The 19358-nt window shown below is 55.7% G+C and overlaps 2 protein-coding genes across 2 annotated transcripts; both read right to left on the bottom strand.

Moving 5' to 3' along the window:
- Positions 1–322: 322 nt before the first annotated feature.
- On the bottom strand, positions 323–8126 carry LOC120542562 (V-type proton ATPase 16 kDa proteolipid subunit). Its single transcript, XM_039775096.1, has 3 exons — positions 7855–8126; positions 3278–3461; positions 323–1322 (listed from the first exon to the last, which is right to left on the bottom strand). The coding sequence occupies exons 1-3, from the start codon at positions 7931–7933 to the stop codon at positions 1118–1120; spliced, it is 468 nt and encodes a 155-aa protein (XP_039631030.1). The 5' UTR covers positions 7934–8126; the 3' UTR covers positions 323–1117.
- An 8741-nt stretch (positions 8127–16867) lies between these two features.
- On the bottom strand, positions 16868–18108 carry LOC120542421 (myeloid-associated differentiation marker homolog). Its single transcript, XM_039774899.1, has one exon. It carries the CDS (start codon positions 18001–18003, stop codon positions 17131–17133), a length of 873 nt encoding a protein of 290 aa, XP_039630833.1. The 5' UTR covers positions 18004–18108; the 3' UTR covers positions 16868–17130.
- Between the last annotated feature and the right edge of the window lie 1250 nt (positions 18109–19358).

Consider the following 19358-nt stretch of genomic DNA (forward strand, 5'->3'; position numbering starts at 1 on the left):
TCAAGAGGTCCAGGGGTCTTTAGCACATCTGGAAAGACCCTCAAGTCCAGCACAGCCCCCCATGTTCACTGCTCGAGGGTCTTACAAATCAACACTTGACAGGCTGACATGGAGGAAGTTGGTGGTCTCATGAAAATGATTTGCTTATCAACAACACATTTAAACAAAAAAAAAAAACATAAAAATTGTGCTGGGGCACCGAGACCCCAACAGATGAGCAACGGCAAGGAAGTATGGTGGGTCGCGGGTGACATGGACAGGACGGTCCTACCGCCGTCACCTCTCGCTCCGATTTCACTTTTAATAAGAAGGCCACACAGAGTGAAGTTGAGGAAGTTTATTTGAAAATATTAAGATTTGTGAAACCCGACAGTGGGAGCACATCTTGCAAATGCAAATATTGTCATACAGCAAAAAACTACAGGAACACGCGTGGCGAACGTCAGCATCAAGTGACACACAAGTGGCCCTCGGAGACGGGCACACGGGCAGCGCGTTACAGCCAGAGGACTCCCAAGCACTTGTCACAAATCACCCACAGTGCAACACTCTACTGACCGACTGACTGACTGACCGACTGACTGACCTACACACACACACACACAGAGATATTTATTTATTAATTAATTAATTATTATACACATCAGGGGCTCCATTTACAGAACTGCATTAACATTTCAAATCTTTATAAATAAGTGGAAAGGCAATTCACTTCCACGCTGCTATCGACGCTTCCTCAACATCAACACGGACGTCCACACGGACATCGAGACGCTCCCTGTCTGGTCAGGTTAGCCACAGTCAGTTCATCTCCAAAACAGAATGGAAAACGACAACAAAAAGAAAGAAAAAAAGAAAGAAAAAAAGAAAGAATAAGAAGCCTGACTTTGATTAACCTGCATTTATATTAAAAAAAGAAAAACCAAATAAAATAATCCACTATCTAACACACACAGGACAGACAAAGCACTAACGCTCATCGACTACCAAACTGACGACTGTACACGTGGTGGTGGTGGAGAGAAGAAGAAGAAGACGACGATGACGATGACCAGAAGATTTATGGACTGATGGTTTGGTTTTTGTTTTCCCAGTAGAGCAGAAAAATGGAGGAAGTTTACTTGGTGGAGAGGATGAGGGCAACAATGAGGCCATAGAGACCCAATACTTCAGCGAAGATGAGGATGAGGATCATGCCCACAAATAATCGGGGCTGCTGCGCCGTCCCTCGGACCCCCGCGTCTCCAACGATGCCGATGGCAAACCCAGCTGCGAGCCCACTGAGCCCGACGCTCAGGCCAGCCCCCAGGTACAGGAAACTCCTGCGAGAAGAACGAGAGAGGAGAAGGTTAGGAGAGCAGAAACAGGGTGGGCTTCTAAACTGTCACACCTCGTCGCTTGGTGATATAGCGCCATGCCATGCCCTGCCATGTCCTGCAGGCGATGGCTCCGACTGAGCAAAGTCACAGCGGGCTGCTCCACACCAAGGGGCCTTTGGAACCATTTGACTCCTACAGACGCTCATCGCCCCCCAGTCTAGGAGTGCGGCCCACTCTCGCCATCAAGCCTGGCTTTACAGACGTAGCACTGCCCCGTGTGCCCGTCAGACGCCATACATAAACACATAAACAGTCACTAGTGGGCCGAGACACGGCACACACAAGGCAGACTCGACCTCGTGTGGCGAGAGGGTGAAGGGTGCCACCTGCATTCAGTTCAAATGACTGGCATGGCTCATTTGTATGCTATCACACAGCAGGATGAGCCAATGACACATCCTGGCAGCAGCAGGGTCCATGACAGTTGGGTTGTTCTACCCTAACCCGCAGCATACAATGAGATGGCGGGCATCCACACAATACGCAGAGCGGGCCTGTTCCTCTCCGACGTTCGCCCCCCACGTCTTTTCTATGGGATGCCCCTTTGTGGTTCAGTCGGCTTATCAGTCAAATGCAGAGGAGGACCCGCCTGTTGTGTGAAGCCCTCATGTCACCCAACTCCACCCCCGTGCTGCCATGTCCGTTATTTGTCTTGGACTCCACCTTTCTGTTAACGTGGTGGTCTGCTATGTGCCCACGCCATTAGATTCGGCCTCCTTTACGGTGATCGTCTGCTGGGCACCTTGGGGAACTAAACTCACTGGAGTGACTGTCCTGTGTCACACTACAGTGACGTCCTGCTCGTGCCCCCGCTGTGTCACACTACAGTGACGTCCTGCTCGTGCGCCCCGCTGTGTCACACTACAGTGACGTCCTGCTCGTGCAACCCCCCCACTGTGTCACACTACAGTGACGTCCTGCTCCCCCGTGTCACACACCGTCATCTTTAAAGCTGACTGAAGGGTCTGTGTGGCAGCTTGTTGGGCTGCAAACACCTGAAGCACACGGTGCCCTTTGTAGGTCGCACCACCACCACCCTCACCCTACAGCGTCAAACACTCAGGTTAGCCAGGAAAGTCGGGAAACGCTTCAAGGGAGGAAACCCAGCAGGGAGACCCCACAAGAGCTGGACATGGGGGGCATGTAGAGGGCGACTTGAGCGAGCAGCACCAGGGTCTCCTCACAGACGCGCTTTGTGACAAGCAACTGGAGCCTGGCAGGCCTATGAGGCAGGCAGGTGGCATAGTGCAAATCCCACCGCTGACACCATGTGACCCGAGCGAGTCCCCTCACCTCCCTGCACTTTAACTGGCAAAGCAAAAGGAACAAAAGCAGCCGAGCCTTCAACGCCAGAAGAGAAAAGGAGGCAGGTGGGCGACTCTTAAAGGGTACAAAACCAATCCGTATGGTACAGCAAGACAGACACTAGCAGTCACCTGAACAGGGGCCCACCTACCAGCAGCATCGTCACCCAGGATGGGCACAGACATGAGGGGATACCAGCAGCCTGGGAGGATAGTGGGGGTCGCCCTCTCACTGGTGGGTAACAAATTTGTGAGACCGCCAGACCCTGTGATGCGTGACGGTGGCTACCGCCAGGTGGGGGAGTCGAGGAAACACAAGCTCAACAGACAGGAAGGGCAGCAGTGTGGGTACACCGTGAATGGCACAGACACGTCAGGCACACAACAAAAGTGGCCAAGATGGCATCGAATAAGGAGTGTCACCGTCACGGCCCCCAGGCCAACGAGTCGAAAGGCAGAAAACTCGGCCAACTTTTGTGAGGACTGGGTGCCAGGGTCCTGCCCAACACTGACACTGCACAGGGCACTCGTGAGTGGCTGACCAGCGCCAGGCTCACCGCCTCCACATTATACTCGTGGGCTCCCAATACTCACTTGAATAATGTCATGCCGTCTACGAGATTGTTGGCGATTAGCACGGCCACCACCAGGCCATAGATGGCGATGATACCCGCCATGACCACGGGGATGATGGACTTCATGATGAGCTCTGGCCTCATGACCGACATGGCTGCAATTCCTGTGCCACTCTTCGCCGTACCGTAGGCGGCTCCCAAGGCTGCGGAGAGAAAGTGAAGAGAAGGCGGTTAACTGTGAAGAATCCAAAGATGGCCTCCAGTGAGCCAGCTCAGTGCCCACCCTTCAGTGCCCACTTCAGCCGACACACCCTGGGGTCACACGGGCTGGTAACCTTTCCGGCAGCTGCACGCTTAAGGGGCACACCCTGGACAATGTGGGGTCCCACCAGCCAATTCAGAGTCAGCAGGAGACCCCACTGCCTGTCTGCGAGGACATGCCAGCTGCAGGGACACCGAGAGGGTCTCAGAGTTGAGCCAACCAAGGTGCCACTCCACTGAACTCTGCCAAAAACCAGACTTGTGCAGCCAGCCTGTCCCCTTCACCCAAGTCCACCTGCACTGTGCCAACTGCTGAACCACATGCGCTTCATGGCCCTCTCACAGAGCTGGGATACAGATGGCACACCGGAATGCCATGCCAGCCTGTCAGGAAGTGCAACACAGCGGATTAACTCGCCATCTTTGTCTTAACTTCCACATCACAAAGGAGTGGCAGACGGGGCAAAGCCTACAACACATTCTAGACTGGCACTGGGTGCCAAGTTTCATACTGCATAAAACATGGGGGCTGGCACAAGGACAGACTGGCAGCTGACCGCAGGCAAAAGGCCTTAGCGTAAAAAGGGTCTCTGCCATCCCACAGTCCTTTAGCCAGGGCAGCTTGTGTCCACTTGGCCTGGCGTCTTAACACTTTGTTGGCACCACACCACTGGCACTAGTCTGTCGGGCACACAGGGCAGCATCTCTTTGAACCGTGGACCCAAACGGGCAATGTGCAGAGACCCGCTGTGCCATCGAGGCTCCACGTAAAGGCCTGACAATTAAAAAGCAGCGACAAACGCTTGAAATGGCCAGCGTGTGCCCAAGCAGTCTGTGACAGTCCGTGAGCTTGGGGTGGGGGGACACAGATGCCCGACCACACGAAAGCCCCTCAGCCCACCAATGGCCGCTCCCATTAAATGAGGCGGTGGCCAGCAGCCTGCCAGGGGAGGTGAACAGCTGACACCACTGCCACGCCACTGCCAAGCCCATCAAATGGCCGTCACGGTGGCAACACAAACAACAAGGCCGTCCGCCACCTGTGGCCTCAAGTGTCACGGCCACTTCCACCATACAGCGGCCAATGGTGGCACACTGCATCGGACATGGCGGTCAATGAGCAGCGCCAAAGAGGCTCGTGCCAGGTGCCTGCGTCATGGCCACAACTGGGCACTGTAGTGGGTTAGGGTACAAAGACTTTACAATGGAGGTGACCTGGCATGCTCAGTCGTATGTGTGTCCTGTGCCTTGGGAGAGTGGGCATGGCCTGGCAAGCTCAGTTCATGGTAACTCTGCATCGGGCACATGGGCACTGTGCTCGTTCATCTAAGGTCTCCAGTTCAAATTCAATGCTCAGTCCCTCAAAGTCACCCATCCACTGCCCATGTCAAATGCCACTCTGCCCACCAGTCTTGGCAGAGGCGCTTACAACATGGAGGTCACATGGCAGCTTTGGGGCGCCAGTCTGTCATCAGAGCAAACTGGCACTGCGAGTCCCGGAGGTGACTTTAAACGTCACAGCGACTTCTCACTTTTACTTTATGCTTTCAAGGAAGTCAAATTTAGCAACTTCAAGCCGTTTGGCAACGCTGAGGAGACAGATGGGCACCAGCGCTCTCTAGAAAAGGACGTGTGGCAACATAAGCCAAAATGGCGCAAGAGGGTCAGTCACGAGGAGGTGATGCCAAGGATCTCCTTTTCCAAATGTCGATGCCCTCGCTCATTCCTTACAAAGTACATTTGCTTTCCACACATCGGGCATTTGTCCACCAAATAGGCTGGCAGCGGTGGCTACTTAAGTGACACACCTATGGCACTCCAAAGACATTTGTGCAGGACTACAGAGTGGGTGCCATGCTTGCCAATTTACTCAGATGGAGCAGCTCATGTGCCAGATGGCACAAACATCCAGACTCTCACTGTGCCATGAAGTCCACGGGCAGGGTCCCCGAGTCACCTCAGACATGCACTTTAACCCCTAGATGGGTCACCACAACCACAAAAACCAGTGGAGCTCAGGTGAAGGACACAACTGGCACACAAATGGGGTACATCAGGCTGTGAGGTCATTGGAGGCTTCTGAAAGAGGTGCCAGGCATGCCCATGGCACCTCGTGTAACAGCAGGAGCTGAGCCAGTAGAGCCCAGAAATCAGAGAGGAGTTTGTGGCCAATGGAGCAGCAGGTGCAGGACATTTGGTTCATCCAATTAAAACATTAAAATGGCACAAAGATGGCAGCACCCACCACTCACTGAGCCTACGGGCCAGGATGTCATCTTCAAACATCTCACAGCTTGTAGCCAAAAGCTGCCAGTGCCAGTCCTGGCCGGCCTAAGGGAGCAGCAGACCAGACCAGTCCAGTCCAGTCCAGTCCGGCCCCCTCTTGGAGCCACAGTGGAGCAGATCACATGACAGCCCTGAACGGGCACCAGCTCTAGCACACCCATCACCAAAGACAAAACCTACTTGGCAGAAGGGAGCAGATGGCACATCATCAAAATCTGTGCTTCAACACATCACCTCCCCCTCAATGACTAGCTGCCATGCCAGGTGTGCCAGTGTGGGTGCCCACTACGTCAATGCACTGAAACAAAGCAAACGCCAAACCCAAAGAATCCTCACTTGGTGTTGTCAGGCAGAGTGAAACAAAAAAAGCAGAAGTGCCAGTAGTGCCAAAAGAGGAACGACTGGGCACCCCGAGAATATGAGCGGCAAGGTGAAGCGGCAAAAGCTGCACAGTAAGGAGGAAGCGCGAGTGCCAATGGACTGAAGGATGCCCAGCAATGACATGCAGGATGGTGTGTGGCCATGCGGCTCATTCATGTGCCCAGCGGGCACAACTGTTAAGAATCAGCACATCTCACTCTCCGTACCAATTAGCCCACCCGACTCAACACAGCAGAACAGGACCCTCACGATGCCAGTTCCGCAGTGGCAGGGCCAAGTGAGCCATTAGCTGGTCAGTAGGAGAAGAACACGGCGATCAGCAATGGAGGCCCAGACGGGGTCAGTTCAAGAGCTGCAGTGTGACTGGGGGTCCCGCTCGGGAGAAGCCCACCGTCAGTGAGGAGCCCACATTGCACTTTAAAACCGCCAGGGCTCTTCAAGGACATCTTGGACCTCCTCACCGCCCACGCGTCTTCCTGAAGGATCTCGGACTGTGGGCACTGGCAGGCCTGCCAACCCCACGAGCAGGTCGCCGCCCAAGAGGAATTCCTCACAAAATTTCCAACTTGGAATGCGGGTACATTATGCGCTAAGGGACACCTGGGGGGGTGATGGGATGAAAACGACCCTAAGTGACCTTGCCATGCGCACCAGTGTCCGGCAGAACCCAAACCCGCAGCATGGAGGAGAACTCGGCCAGCCCAGAACGGGCACCGGGCACTACGGCATTTAAGGGACGTGGGGTGTAATTAAAAACGAGGCGATCGCGGCCCGCAACCCGAACACTCGAGTAATCAGGCTCTGGGAAGGAGCTGAAGACCAACATCCTCCCGGCCCGTGCCACGCCACGCCACCGGGCTTGGGGACGGGCGACATTTTGCTAAAAAAAAAACAGGCGACTCGATCACCGCAGAAAAGCTCCAAACGAAAATGGCTCCCATTGTCTCGCTTGCTGAGTCTGCTGTCATTACCCTGCAGTCATATGACTGGCCGAGGCCACGCCCCGGGCCGTGACGTTCCTCATGTCCCACCCAATTAGCACGCAGGACGGGGCTCCCCGTTCTCGGAGAAGCGATGACAGAAGGCTCGCTCGGGCTTCGGCTTGAAGGCGTCTGCGGACAGATGCGCAGCGCTGCTCGCGTATTTACGGCCGCGGTGGCCACGTAAAGGGGTACAAAAAAAAAAAAAAGAAAAGAAAAGATACACCGTAACGGTGACCGCCTGCTCCCTCAGCCCGGCCACACGCAAACACGTTCAAAGCCGCCATACACACAAGGGCTCGCTCTCAATGGACATTTAATGGCCAGCCCAGTCAAGGTGGCCATCAACTGTCTGCCAAGGAGGATCGACGGCCCGCGGCGGCACAGTGTGACCATTTGTCACGACCCTGTCACCCCCTGCACGATCCAGCCGGTACAAGTGGCGGGGGCTCCGATGCTACAGCCCGGACTGGACGCCACCTACGTGCTGACAGCTCATTAGTAGAAGCATCTGGTGAAAGTAGGACAGAAAAACAGCAGCCCCACGCCCTCCACAGCGTCTTCCCAAAAATACAAAAGCACACCAAGCCCAAGTGCGGGGACACCGCCAGCCCTACCCTGCCCTGTCATTTCCCCCCACCTCTGCCCTGTGCCCCTCAGAAGGCGATGATAAAGAGAGAGTCGTTACCGCTGAAGACCATCGCTGAAGAGGCGCCCATGACGGCGAAGAAAGGCGCATACTGAGGAGCTGTGGACGTGCTGGACATCCTCGAAGCTTTACAGTCAATGAGCACACGAACACGAGGAACTTAAATGGCAGCAGCTGTGTTGGAGAAGGAGCGCAAGCCGAAGATAAAGGAAAACTTCAGGGCACGGGGATTGTGGAAAAAATCGGAACGCAGGCTTCACAGCAGTCGCCTCTCTTCCGCTCTGCCCTCGGATAAATACCGGCGGAGCAGCACAAAATGGCGGAGCCAAAAATATCACCTGACCCGCCATCGAAGGGTCGTACCATTCAGACCGTGGGGGTGCGCGGTCTGGAGTAAGAGAGCCGTGTTATAATGTAAGGAAACGAAAGCCGACTCTGTCACCAAACAATGTCATGAACTTATAAAAATATCACTCCTTGTCACGGAGCTGCGCCTCGTCTTTATGCACACACGGCACTCTCGTCTCGTACTTGCGCTGCGCACCCCCTCACTGCTCAATGGATCTGCCCGACCTGCAGGCGGGGGACTGAGGTGTTATTACGGCGAGCACCAAAGGGTTAATCCAGATCCCAGTCCAGGAATTTTTGGGGGGCTGCAGAACCCACCCAGCCTGGCGACGTTCACACGCGCTAAGCACCAAGGTGTGCCACCGACCTAGCGACACCGTATTGGGGGGTAGGGGGCGAGATGACGGCACAGCGCGCAGTGCTTTAATCATTTAATCAAGCAGGGCATGAGGGGGTTGTCAGGAGAAGATCCTTCGGGAATTGTCTCATCAGGGGGCTGGCATGGCGGGAGGGGGGTCTCTGACGCATTGAAGAAAAGAGCGGCGTCAATCCGAGGGATGGCCACTCGTGAGGGCTTGTCCGGGGAGCCCCCGTTAAGACACCCCCCACGCCAATTTGATGTTTCTCAGATCTCATTGCAGTTTAATGCATAAGCATGCGCTACCTGGCGCTACCTGCTGCCCAAAATCCGTGCCAAGCAGTCGATGCGCACGCCCACCATTAGCCGCCCCCAAAAGCTGGAGCAGAGCACTAAAAATATCAGCGGCTGCGATGAGCGGCAGAGCGCCGGCTGGAATGTGGGGCTGTAGTAGCAGAAAGGGGCGACAAAACGTAAAACGCCAATGACTCGAACGCAAAGGGGCCCATAGAATGCGCACTGCACGACCCTCAGGATTAAGCGGCCAACCAGTCGACTCGCTCTGTAACTGGCAAGTGCTGGGCAATGGGCACAAGTGGCATCTGACCCGCTGGCTCCGGGGGTCCCGGACTTCCGTGTTATTTAGAAGCGCGCATGGACAGCTGGACAGAGGCGGTGGCGTGACCGTGCGCGTGACTACGCGACTTGAGCCGGAAGCGCCCCGTTTGTTTGTCTGTCTGTCTGTCTGTGCCTCTAAGAAAGTGTGGAGCGCGCGTATCCCCTTCGTGGTGTTCACTGTGCAAGGCGCTATATGCGATCAAAAGTGACGCCGGCGGGTCCTGGTCATCCGGGTGTCTGCAGAGTCGCTCCACAGGCCAGCCCCAAGCAGTGCTAAAAATGGCGATCCCGCGCCAAGTGAAGTGTCCACATGTCTAGCAGTGGGCAGTGGGCAGTGGGCAGTGCTGGTGGTCACCCTGTAGCTCAGGCCACACAGCCAGCACAAGGTCATTCACGTGACCGTCCTGAGCCCAGGGTCGCCTCTCACATGTTCTTCACTCACTCAGTGGAAAGTGACCTCGGGCAGGAAAGGCACTATAAAAGCTCAACTGCCTCCCTGTGCTTTCACTGTGCCATGTCCGATAGCCAAAATGCATATTTAACATCACCCATCACTGCCTGCAGCTGGGGCATTTCTGGTGGTCTTCCAGTCCACTGTAGCCACTCATTTTCAATGGTCCAAAGACCCCAGTTGAGACTGTGTCACCTGGTCATCTTGGCATCGTGGTACTTGGCTGATGAGGTGATGCGGGCATTGGGCTCCTGCCAGGTTTACCCTTGGCCATTTGGTCCAAGAGTCCGCTTTGGCTCTGGCCGGACTAGGGGGTGACGTTTATCGGTGGGCACCTGGTGGATGGTGAGAAGAGCTGCCGTATGAGGTCTTCTACGTGCAAAGTGAGGGCTGGACTTGCCAGTTGAGGTGGGCGTACCCCTGAATGCCCTGGTGGGTCACTGTACAACTGGTCTTCGTGCCAGAGGGTCACCTGAACATGTCTGCAGTTTGCACAAAGGAAGCCTTAACTGTCAGAGTGTGCCACCCACTCACAGCATTCAGACGCCTTGGCACTCCCAAGGTCTTTGTGTCCTGTGGAGTCAACTTCGTTGCTGATGGCCGAAGGTGCTCTGAGTGGTCAGTTGTTACTGGACACTTAGATGACTGCCTTTAATTTTCATTAATAACACTTTGCCCGCCTCTGATCTGCTCAGATTGGATATTACGTGAGTGGCACCTTGTTTTAATGGCAATGTGGCCACCCAAATCAAGGCCCCCATGAAGCAGGAGGCTTTAAGGAGCCACAAGCACGTCATTGTCAGTGCCTGGCATGGCCCCCCTTCAGTCAGGTGTCATCAGACGAGGTCACAGGCCAAGGGACTCCATGGTCAGAGCTGCCACCCTGTGTCAAGAGGTCAGCAGGCACTGCTGCCCAGGCACACAGCTCCCTTTGGCATGCCATAAGTCGGGATACTGACACTGACATGGACATAAAAAGCCACAAACAATGGGATATGAGGGGACAAGCAGAACATGCAGACCCTTGGCAGAAGCATCTGGCATTGGAGGGAGGGTGCCATCATGCAGGCAGCTGGTGCCAGCCTCAGCAGGAAATGCTGCTGTTTATGGTAAAGCCGCCCGGCTGCGCGTGTCACTTTGCCCTGTGGTGCTGTAAAGAGAGAATGGCTGACATGTGACTCTAATTAAAGCACAAAGTCTACCTGAAGAGCAGCGAGGGGATTGTGACCACCCTGTCGTGTGTGATGCCCTCTGTTAGCCTCCTGCCATCCAATGGTCTGCATTGGCCGTGACCACCATAGAAAGGGCAGCCATCAATTCTGGATCAGCACTGAAGTGACCATCCACAGGAAGCCCGGAGACCGCCATGTCATGCCCTTATATGGTGATGGGCAGAGAGGTGTGCCATCTTGGTACTGTGCCCACTATCTGCAGCGAGTGCTGTGTACAAGCCAGCAAGTGAGAGGAGGCCATTGTGCCCAAGTGGTTCTCGCCTGCTGATGGCAAGGCCGTGTCCAGTAGCGCGTCAGCTGTACTGCCTGTGTGTGCGCCCAGGGGGCAGAAATGAGCCCGCCAGTGCGGTGACACTATGCACCTTTTTAGTGCTTTGCCGCAGTTTGCCCCCCGCTTGGTCTTCTGTGGCTGCCGCCCTCCCACCTTCCAAGTCAAAGGAGCCCAAAGCTGAGGACAAGTGGCCTGTCGAGAAGCGCTCAAGGACCTCTGAGTGTGGGCGGTGCCCGGCGGGCTGCCCAGGGCCACTGACTGGTGAGTGCTGGGAGAAGATTGTAATCAGCCCGAGTGTTTCCCTGTAAACACGTCAACTCGAGCGCGTTTACACAACAAACGTGGGGACGAGAGGCCGAGCGCAGGCACAGGAAGGGCACACAAAGAGGCCTCAAAGAGTCGCGGGCAGCTGTGACCAGCGCTCATGCCAAGGGCCTACGGGGCGACCATCACATGTGTAAAGAGTGTGGCTTGAAAGAGAGCGCTGGATAAGAAGGGGGGTAAAGGCGCTATATAATTAGTAGAGATGGAGATTCAAGGCACTACGTAATAGAGGAGTGTAGAGAGCAGACAGACAAAGTGCCTAAATAACAGACAGGAAAGAAAGGCGCTATATAACTTACACCCTGTATAGGGAGGTCCAGATCTAATTACGCTATAACTTATTAAGTTTACTACATAGAAAACCACCCGAAAAATCCCAGACCCTCGAGAAGTGCGAACTGACGACATGAAGAATCGTCTTCACGCCGAACGGGAATCGTCCCGCCATAAATCAAAGTCACGCAGACGATCTGCAGAATTAGACCAGGACCACCCTGTATGGCCACGACAAGCATCGTATTACATCACATAGACAAAGGAATGCATAAAGACAATTAACAACTGATATCAAATCAAAGGAATGCATGTGAAAGGCGCTATATGATATCTGAAATAGCTTTCCTGGTTTTGTCCTCATGATCTTCTTGTCCTTCCATTGTCTTTTGTGGCCCTCGTCCCACCGTGATGTGAATGTCCAAGAAGAGTTAGGGCTGGGAAGGGGCCACCAGTGCAGCTGTGACTGACAGGCCAGTTTATCGTGAGCCCCCTTCAGGGGTCTGAGGGTCTCGTCTAAGGCCTGCTTTGCACTTGACAGGTGGGCTCAAATGTCTTTGGGCAGCAGAAGGTCACCTGGGTCCACACACCTGACCTGACCTGGTCTGCAGTAGGCACCCTGGCCCATGTGGATCACCTTTGCCCTTGGTTGCCCTCTGTCACCGCTGTGCCCCCACCCCCATCTAGTTGCCACATTCCAGCCAGTTTTCAGTAAACACGGCCTGACTGTTTACGGTAAACTCGGCGGTGAAGCGAGGAGCCAACCGGCACAGACCGCCCTCAAGCGTGCCACCCCAGCGGACATTCGCAATGTCATGGCTCAGCAGCCTGGCATGTGGACTGGGATCCTGTGGACCCGGGTTCAAATGAAGCATGCCCGCCTTGTGGCCCACTCCAATGCTGTCTGCTGAGTGCCATGAGGCTGCAGGCTCTTCCTGGGGCCTACCATGAAAGGCGCTATATAAAGGAGGGACTCGTTCATCGTTCCTCCCACCCAAATTCCTGCCTTTACTGCTGGGCCATCTTGCATGCCACATTTTCTCTTTTGCCATCAGAAGTTTTCTGCCAGTGCTCACTTTGAAAGGCGCGATATCAGAAAGAGTGAGGTGTCGCCGAGCCGCTGGCTGTCATCCTGAGCCGACGCCATTGCTTGCTGACTGGTCCCTTGTGGCTTCTCTTACTCAACAATCCCTTCCTGCAAAGAATTTCCAGCGTTACTCCACAGGGCTCGTTAGAGGAAGTGCCCACAAATAGAGCAGCGCGGGGTCTCATGGCATTGAGTCAGACACTGGAATGGTGGTGACAAACCCGCGTCCTGCAGGAGGACCAAACGTCTGGTATGGCCCGTCGGACCCCGAGCTCCAGTCCATGTTTATTTGGCTTGGCACAATGATGAGGGCTCTGGGCACACGGCTCTAGGAGGCTGGTTCCATCGCTCACCTGGTCACCGCTTTGTGCCCACCAAGACTCGATCAGCCTGGTGTGTGCAGGTGCCCTAAGGATAGCCTGGCATTGCCCTTGACACCCCGTCACAGTGCAGAGGCAACAACAGCTTCAGGAAGTGAATGGATGGCGGTGCCAAGTGTGCTCGTGCTGCCCTCTGCTGGTCAAGCGGCCCTTTTAATGGACTCACAAGACTAGCGCCAACCCTAGACTGGGCACCAAGGCACAGCACACTCACACACACTTAATGCAGTGGGCCAAAAATCCATTAAGACCACACACATACAGAGTGCCCATGCCTGGGGCATAATCTACCTAAACGTAAACCTATAGCCACGCCAGGGCGCATGCGTATGCTCCGCGTCAATGTGCTGCCCTCTGCTGGTGAGGCGCTGGTAAAGCCGTCAGGCCTCTCTTCCCTTTCGTCAATGGCCGCGGGGGGACCTGTGGAAAGAAACGCAATTTGAAGCTGGGACTTCAGAGCCTCGGATCGTGCCAGTGGCGCAGGGGCTGTTTAAGATGGACACTAACAACTGAAAAGCGTCCCTGATTGCGAGAGCACCGGCCGAACGGAGCCTTGGGTCGGCCTCGGCAACCTGCACCACACCGCCCTCTTGTGGTCACCTGCCGCCATCACTGGCGGTCCCCGGTACACGGAAGGCGTCGCCATGGCTTGTGCTGCTGCCTGACCATTCCTAGACCCCGTGGTTCAAGGGGTCGCCGCCCGTATGGCTGGCAAGTTGTCTCTGTGCTCTCGTGCCGCAGGTGCGCTCTTCGATCGGACTGCCTGATGATGATGACGATGATGATGATGGGCTACACCCTGCAGGCGGCAGTGCTACCTCTGTGCCACCGTGCCACCCACATGAACGGTGATTCCTCATATAAAGACACACGAGCATGCTGTGCTACCAGAACACGGTGCCATGTTCGACCTTAGCGACCACGTCGGTTTCTTTGGAAATGCCGCGAGGCCACCCACGGCACATGCCGCATCAAATCCACAGACACCTGCACCTTTCAGGAATGTGCACACCTGTCGAGGAAGACCCCCGGGCGTCCCTTGCTAGCGCTCTCATCCCTGAAGGGCAAGGAGCGAGCACGGGTGGCTTGGACGGTACAGTATTGCTATTGGACTCGGTGCGAAAGGCGCTATAGACAACAAGGACCGAGTCCGGGCACGGAATTAAGGGCACCTTCGACGGTGGGCGCGACACAAAGGACTGACAGCGAGGCCCTGAGCCCCCGTGGCATTTAGCTGTCGCCGACCACTTGACGGGTGCGTTTTCCTTGTGCCATCCTCATCGCCTAACAATAAAGGCTGGCACCCCGTCCAGGTGTGGTTTCTGCCTGTGCCCTCTGCAGCCCGGGTTGAGGCGTTTGGGAGATGGCGGGGTGGATGAATGGGAAAGCCGCGATATTAAGAGCACTGCACCGAACGCAACGGGAAGCCTGAGCTGTCAGGTCAGCGCACGCATCTTGTCGCCCACTGCTGGCCTTCCTGCTCGTTTCGTCCTTTAACGTCAGCTCCGTGTGCGCATGCGCCAATCACTCCTTTTTACACCCAAAACACAAATAAAAAGGACACGAGGGCGACAAGCAGGACAGGAAGTCACCGGCAGACGCACAGCGGCAAAGTCACGGCTGGATAAGGGGACTTCGGTGACTGTCGCAGATGCGAACTTATCACGGGGCGTACGGACCGCAGAACAAGTCCAGCCAATCAGCGCGCCCCGTTCGTGTCGGACTGCTACTCTCTGTGGACGTCACCGTGAAGGGTCTGAGGTCTTGAGAAGCCCCCACACACCAGGACCCCCGAGCTGACCGCATTAAAGGAGAAGACCAGAGGTCTGCGGTGTTGTGGCCCCCCATGTCTGCTAGCCGTTTCTCTGGTGGTCTTTTTCGCTGTTGCTGCGCTGCCTTTTTATGATTTCATTTTGCATTTACAGAACATCTTCGGCTCCAAAGTGCCTTCTGCTGTGACTGTATTCATGTACTCTGGCGTTTGGGGGACGTGCGAGACCCCCGCCGTATCGTCAGAGCGCCTACGGACCCCTGAGGTAGCCCACCGCCCTAACACAGAAGAGAGAAGTTGACTAAAGAAGGAGAAATGTGAAGGAGTCCAGCAGGGGGCAGCGCAACTAGTGAGCCACGACGGACCACCGGAGCAGAGCTCTCGAGTCGGGGGGAATGAGAAATGAAGCACTCCGGGGGTCTTTACCTGGCCGTAGGTCCTTGTTGAACCTTTACTTGACAAGGCACCATTTCATTCTGTGACGGGGGTCTCTACACATGACGTGGGGAGTGTATGGTGGGCTACCAGCAGGACCGAACAGATGAAGAAGACCTGAACGTGGCCCGAGCCCATTTAGAAATGAGAAGCCCCCCGGGATTTGACAAACATGTGACCGTCGGCATCGAGCCACTCACACATCTAAATAAGTAAATGGACCGTTCTGGGACCCTCGTGTGGAGGGGTCTTTTGGCTCACCCATGTCATGGCTCTGATTTTTAAGAATGCAGGGTGAAGGAAATCAAGAAGGCTTGGAGTTAAGACGAGACAACGCCATAGCGGAGTGAGCCGCGTGGGCCGAGTGAGCCGGTGGTCTCCAGTGTTTCATGTTCAACTTCCACACACACACCCCCTGTGGGCAGAAGCTGAACTGGGACTGAAGCCCACTGGCCACACATCGTCACACGTTCTTCATTTTGACACAAAGTTCAGCAAAAGGCCCACAAAGGATGTCCAACACCAAGAGTGACCAGAGGTGATGCCAGGGCCATAACGGCGGTGGACAGCCCAAACGGGCAGTGGTGCCAGCAGACTGGATAGAGAGAGACAACGTGCTTAGGCATGAAGTCCTAATAAGTCAAATGGTCCTCTCTGTGCTGTGGAGGTCCCACAGTGAGGGGCAGACAGTCACCTGCATGGAAGGGCCTGGAAACAGCCCAGGCTTTGATGCCAGTCTGACCGAGCACTGGCAGGGGTACAGGGATGGTGGCAGTCCGGCCGATGGGCTGCTCAGGGCCAGTGTATGATGCCAGTCCTCTCCTGGGCATCTAGATGGATTAAGCCATTTGTCATTGTGGTGTCACCGGCACAGGAAGTCAGTCTCCTGCGTTTATTGGCCACCGCCCTCGGTTTAAAGCCCCTTATCTGCTGATTACTGCCCGCCTTTTGCTGTCTTTACTTTCTTCTTTCTCTTTTTGGCCACGTCACGAAGCCCTGCCTTCCAGATGTCACCTATCAGCTACGAGGGACCTCAGAGTCGCCCATTTCTTTCACTCACCCTGTTAGTGCCAGGCATGGCCATGAATTCAACGAAGCCCAGTGGCGGCTCGCACTGCCCATTGGACCCTCCATTTCAGTTCTCCAGAGGTTTGCAAGCCACGGGTCACCCTTGGACTGCGAGCGCCACAGGACAATGAGCAGTTCTCTAAGACAAGGAGAGGGAGATGGGCAGACGGGCAGACAGACGGACAGGGTGCCCAAACCCCCACAAATCGAGGTGCCAGTTTGGGGTCCCAAAAGCACATCTGCATGAAGGTTCTGGAAAGGACCATATTGGTGAGACCCCAAAGGGTCCCTGGTTTTAGATGCCCAGGCATGGGGTCCTGCTTTGGAATCTTGTCAATGCCCAGGGCACCAACGTCAGAGCCCCAGAACCCAATACACACCTGTACACAAGGCAGCATGAGAGGTGACAGTAAATGTGCCCACAAAGGCCCTTGTGTGGCTGGTGGCCTCTCCCATGGCACGCCAGTGCTGCCCATTCTTTGTAGGTGACGCGACCAGAGCAGGTAATGGGGGGCCCAGCGCCTGGCAGGTGCCCGACAATCCCACCTGACTGACTCCATTCAAGCCGAGGTCGCTTGGCAAACATTTTATTGCGCCCACGCGGTTGACGTTTTTACATCGCAGCCATTAATCAGTAAGACAGGTGCCAAGGCAGAGTCCGAGCCCCGAGTCCATGGGGGTCCTGCAGAAAAGGGGGCGTCACGCCGGGGCGATGAAGAAGACCAGGCGGACGGAGTAGACCGCGTCCACCACGTACACCACCAGGTTGACGAAGCTGAGGACGGCCACGACCACCTGGCCGTCCCAGGGGCACCCGCTGCCGCAGTTGGCCGGGCGAGGGCTGGTGCCGCCGTGCGCCTTGTCGAAGCAGAAGATCGGCCAGATGATGGAGGCGGACGCGTAAAGGGCGATGGCCAAGACGTTGTAGCCCATGAGGACCTTGTCGAAGGAGAAGGGGAAGTAGGAGATGATGCGGAAGATGGTGAAGAGCATGATGACGACGGCGAAGATGAAGCAGATGCAGTAGACCGCCAGGCACCACTGCGTCCCGGGGCTGCGGGCGTAGTCGTTGATGGAGATGAAGATGATGCAGGCCACGAAGGACTCGAGAACTTTGAGCAGGCCCGGCACGGTGGTGAGGAAGCCGCTGATCTCGCCCGGCTTGGCCCGGGTCAGGCCCACCTCCACCGCGTAGGCGACGAAGCACAGGCACGACATGGCGGTGGCCGCCGCCTTGTACGAGTGGGCGCCCGCGCCGTTCAGGAACTCCACCGGATAAATGATGGACGCCGTGAGCTGCATCAAGGTGGCCAGCATGGCGAAGGCCGTGGTGAAGTCCTCCCAGGAGATCGGGACCTTCTCCTGCAGCCCGAAGAGCTCGAGCAGCACGATCAGCACGGACACGGCGAAGCAGAAGCACCAGGAGAACATGCACCAGGCCCCGTAGGAGCCCGCGTAGGCGCCGGCGCTGGCCACCAGGCTGAAGGCCACGCAGGACAGGAAGATCTCCAAGAAGCGCACGATGCCGATCGGGCTCCACGCCGACCTGTAGTTCATCCTGACGGCTTCCATCGGCTCGGCGGGCGGAGGCGAAGGTGCGACCACGACGGCTGCTCTGCTCTGCTCCGCTCCGCTCTGCTCTGCTCTTTACCCCCCGCACCCCGCCGCGCCCAGCTGGCACGGTGACTGTTGGCGACGTCGTTACACATTAACCCTGTCCGGAAGAGCACCCGGCAGCCGTTAAATTGCGTTGCGGGACCTCTTGGGGGGGTGATGGGAGCCCATGCGCCGGCAGGTGGCGCACTCGAGTGGGACACATCGGAGCGCTCGGTCCGCCACCGGGCGGGGTGGGCTTGAGTGGCAAGGCGCGCTCTGTAGGTTCAGGTGTGGTGTGTCCCGCTTAGGCTATCGTAGGCATTCGAGTCCCCCTCATCAAGTGACAGTCAACACCGGGGAAGGACGGATTCTGCAAATGGAGGATCACAAGGGGCTGCTGGAGCCGAAGGCAGCGAGCGCGGGGCGCAGGACGAGCACACCACATATGACAGCAGGGGACAAAGGCTTTGGGGGGAGCGCAGCGCCACGCCGCAGAGCCACCTGAGGGAGTGGAAGACACACACCTGAAGTAGGGGACGAGCCGCAGACACCACAGTGCGACAGCGACATGATGAGCTAAACGCACGACTTTAAGGAAGAGGCAATGGCTGCCCGGAATACAGCGGAGCAAAACCGTAAAAGAGAGAAGACAAAGAAGGAAAATCTTAGGATTAATCCCAAAAAAAAAAACACACCTGGAAACAAATCGGGAGTGCCTCGACTTTCTAACACGGGGGTGGATAACCGCAAGACAAGGACGATACTTTTATATTACGGGCGTTAAAGACCATCGACAGCAAATCAAATCAAAGTAGCAAATACCGAACAAGTCGTACAAAAGCCACTTCCGGTTAGCGGGAACAGCGCGAAATCTGCGTGTGCAAAATTAGGGGACTTAAGTGAAGGCGAACTCGAGTTTACACAGACAGACTGACAGACAGACAGACACACTGCCACTCAGACTGACATACTGACACAGACAGACATACTGACACAGACAGACAGACAGACAGACACACACTGCTAAGTGAAGGTGAACTCGAGTTTACACACACAGACAGACTGACAAACAGACAGTCAGACAGACAGACTGCCACCCAGACACAGACACACAGACACAGACTGACAGACAGACACACTGACAGACAGACAGACTGATAATAATTAATAATTCTTTCTGTCATTCATATGGCGTTTCTCTCGCTACTCCCTCAAAGCGCTCAGCAGTTGCAGCTCAAGGGCCCAACAGAGCAGAGCCCCTCTTGGCATTTACGGGATTTGAACCGGGAACCTTCCAATTGCCAGTGCAGATCCCTAACCTCAGAGCCACC

This window comes from Polypterus senegalus, chromosome 13 (genome assembly GCF_016835505.1).
Source record: "Polypterus senegalus isolate Bchr_013 chromosome 13, ASM1683550v1, whole genome shotgun sequence".
Taxonomy (NCBI): domain Eukaryota; kingdom Metazoa; phylum Chordata; class Cladistia; order Polypteriformes; family Polypteridae; genus Polypterus; species Polypterus senegalus.

Bases quoted from the DNA above. Each gene is read 5' to 3' on its own strand.
- LOC120542562 (XM_039775096.1), bottom strand. From the start codon at position 7,933: ATGTCCAGCACGTCCACAGCTCCTCAGTATGCGCCTTTCTTCGCCGTC. The intron at 3,462-7,854 runs GTAACGACTCTC...TTCTCTCCGCAG, and splicing joins TTCAGCGATGGTCTTCAGCG to CCTTGGGAGCCGCCTACGGT. The intron at 1,323-3,277 runs GTGAGTATTGGG...TTCTTCTCGCAG, and splicing joins GACGGCATGACATTATTCAA to GAGTTTCCTGTACCTGGGGG.
- LOC120542421 (XM_039774899.1), bottom strand. From the start codon at position 18,003: ATGGAAGCCGTCAGGATGAACTACAGGTCGGCGTGGAGCCCGATCGGC.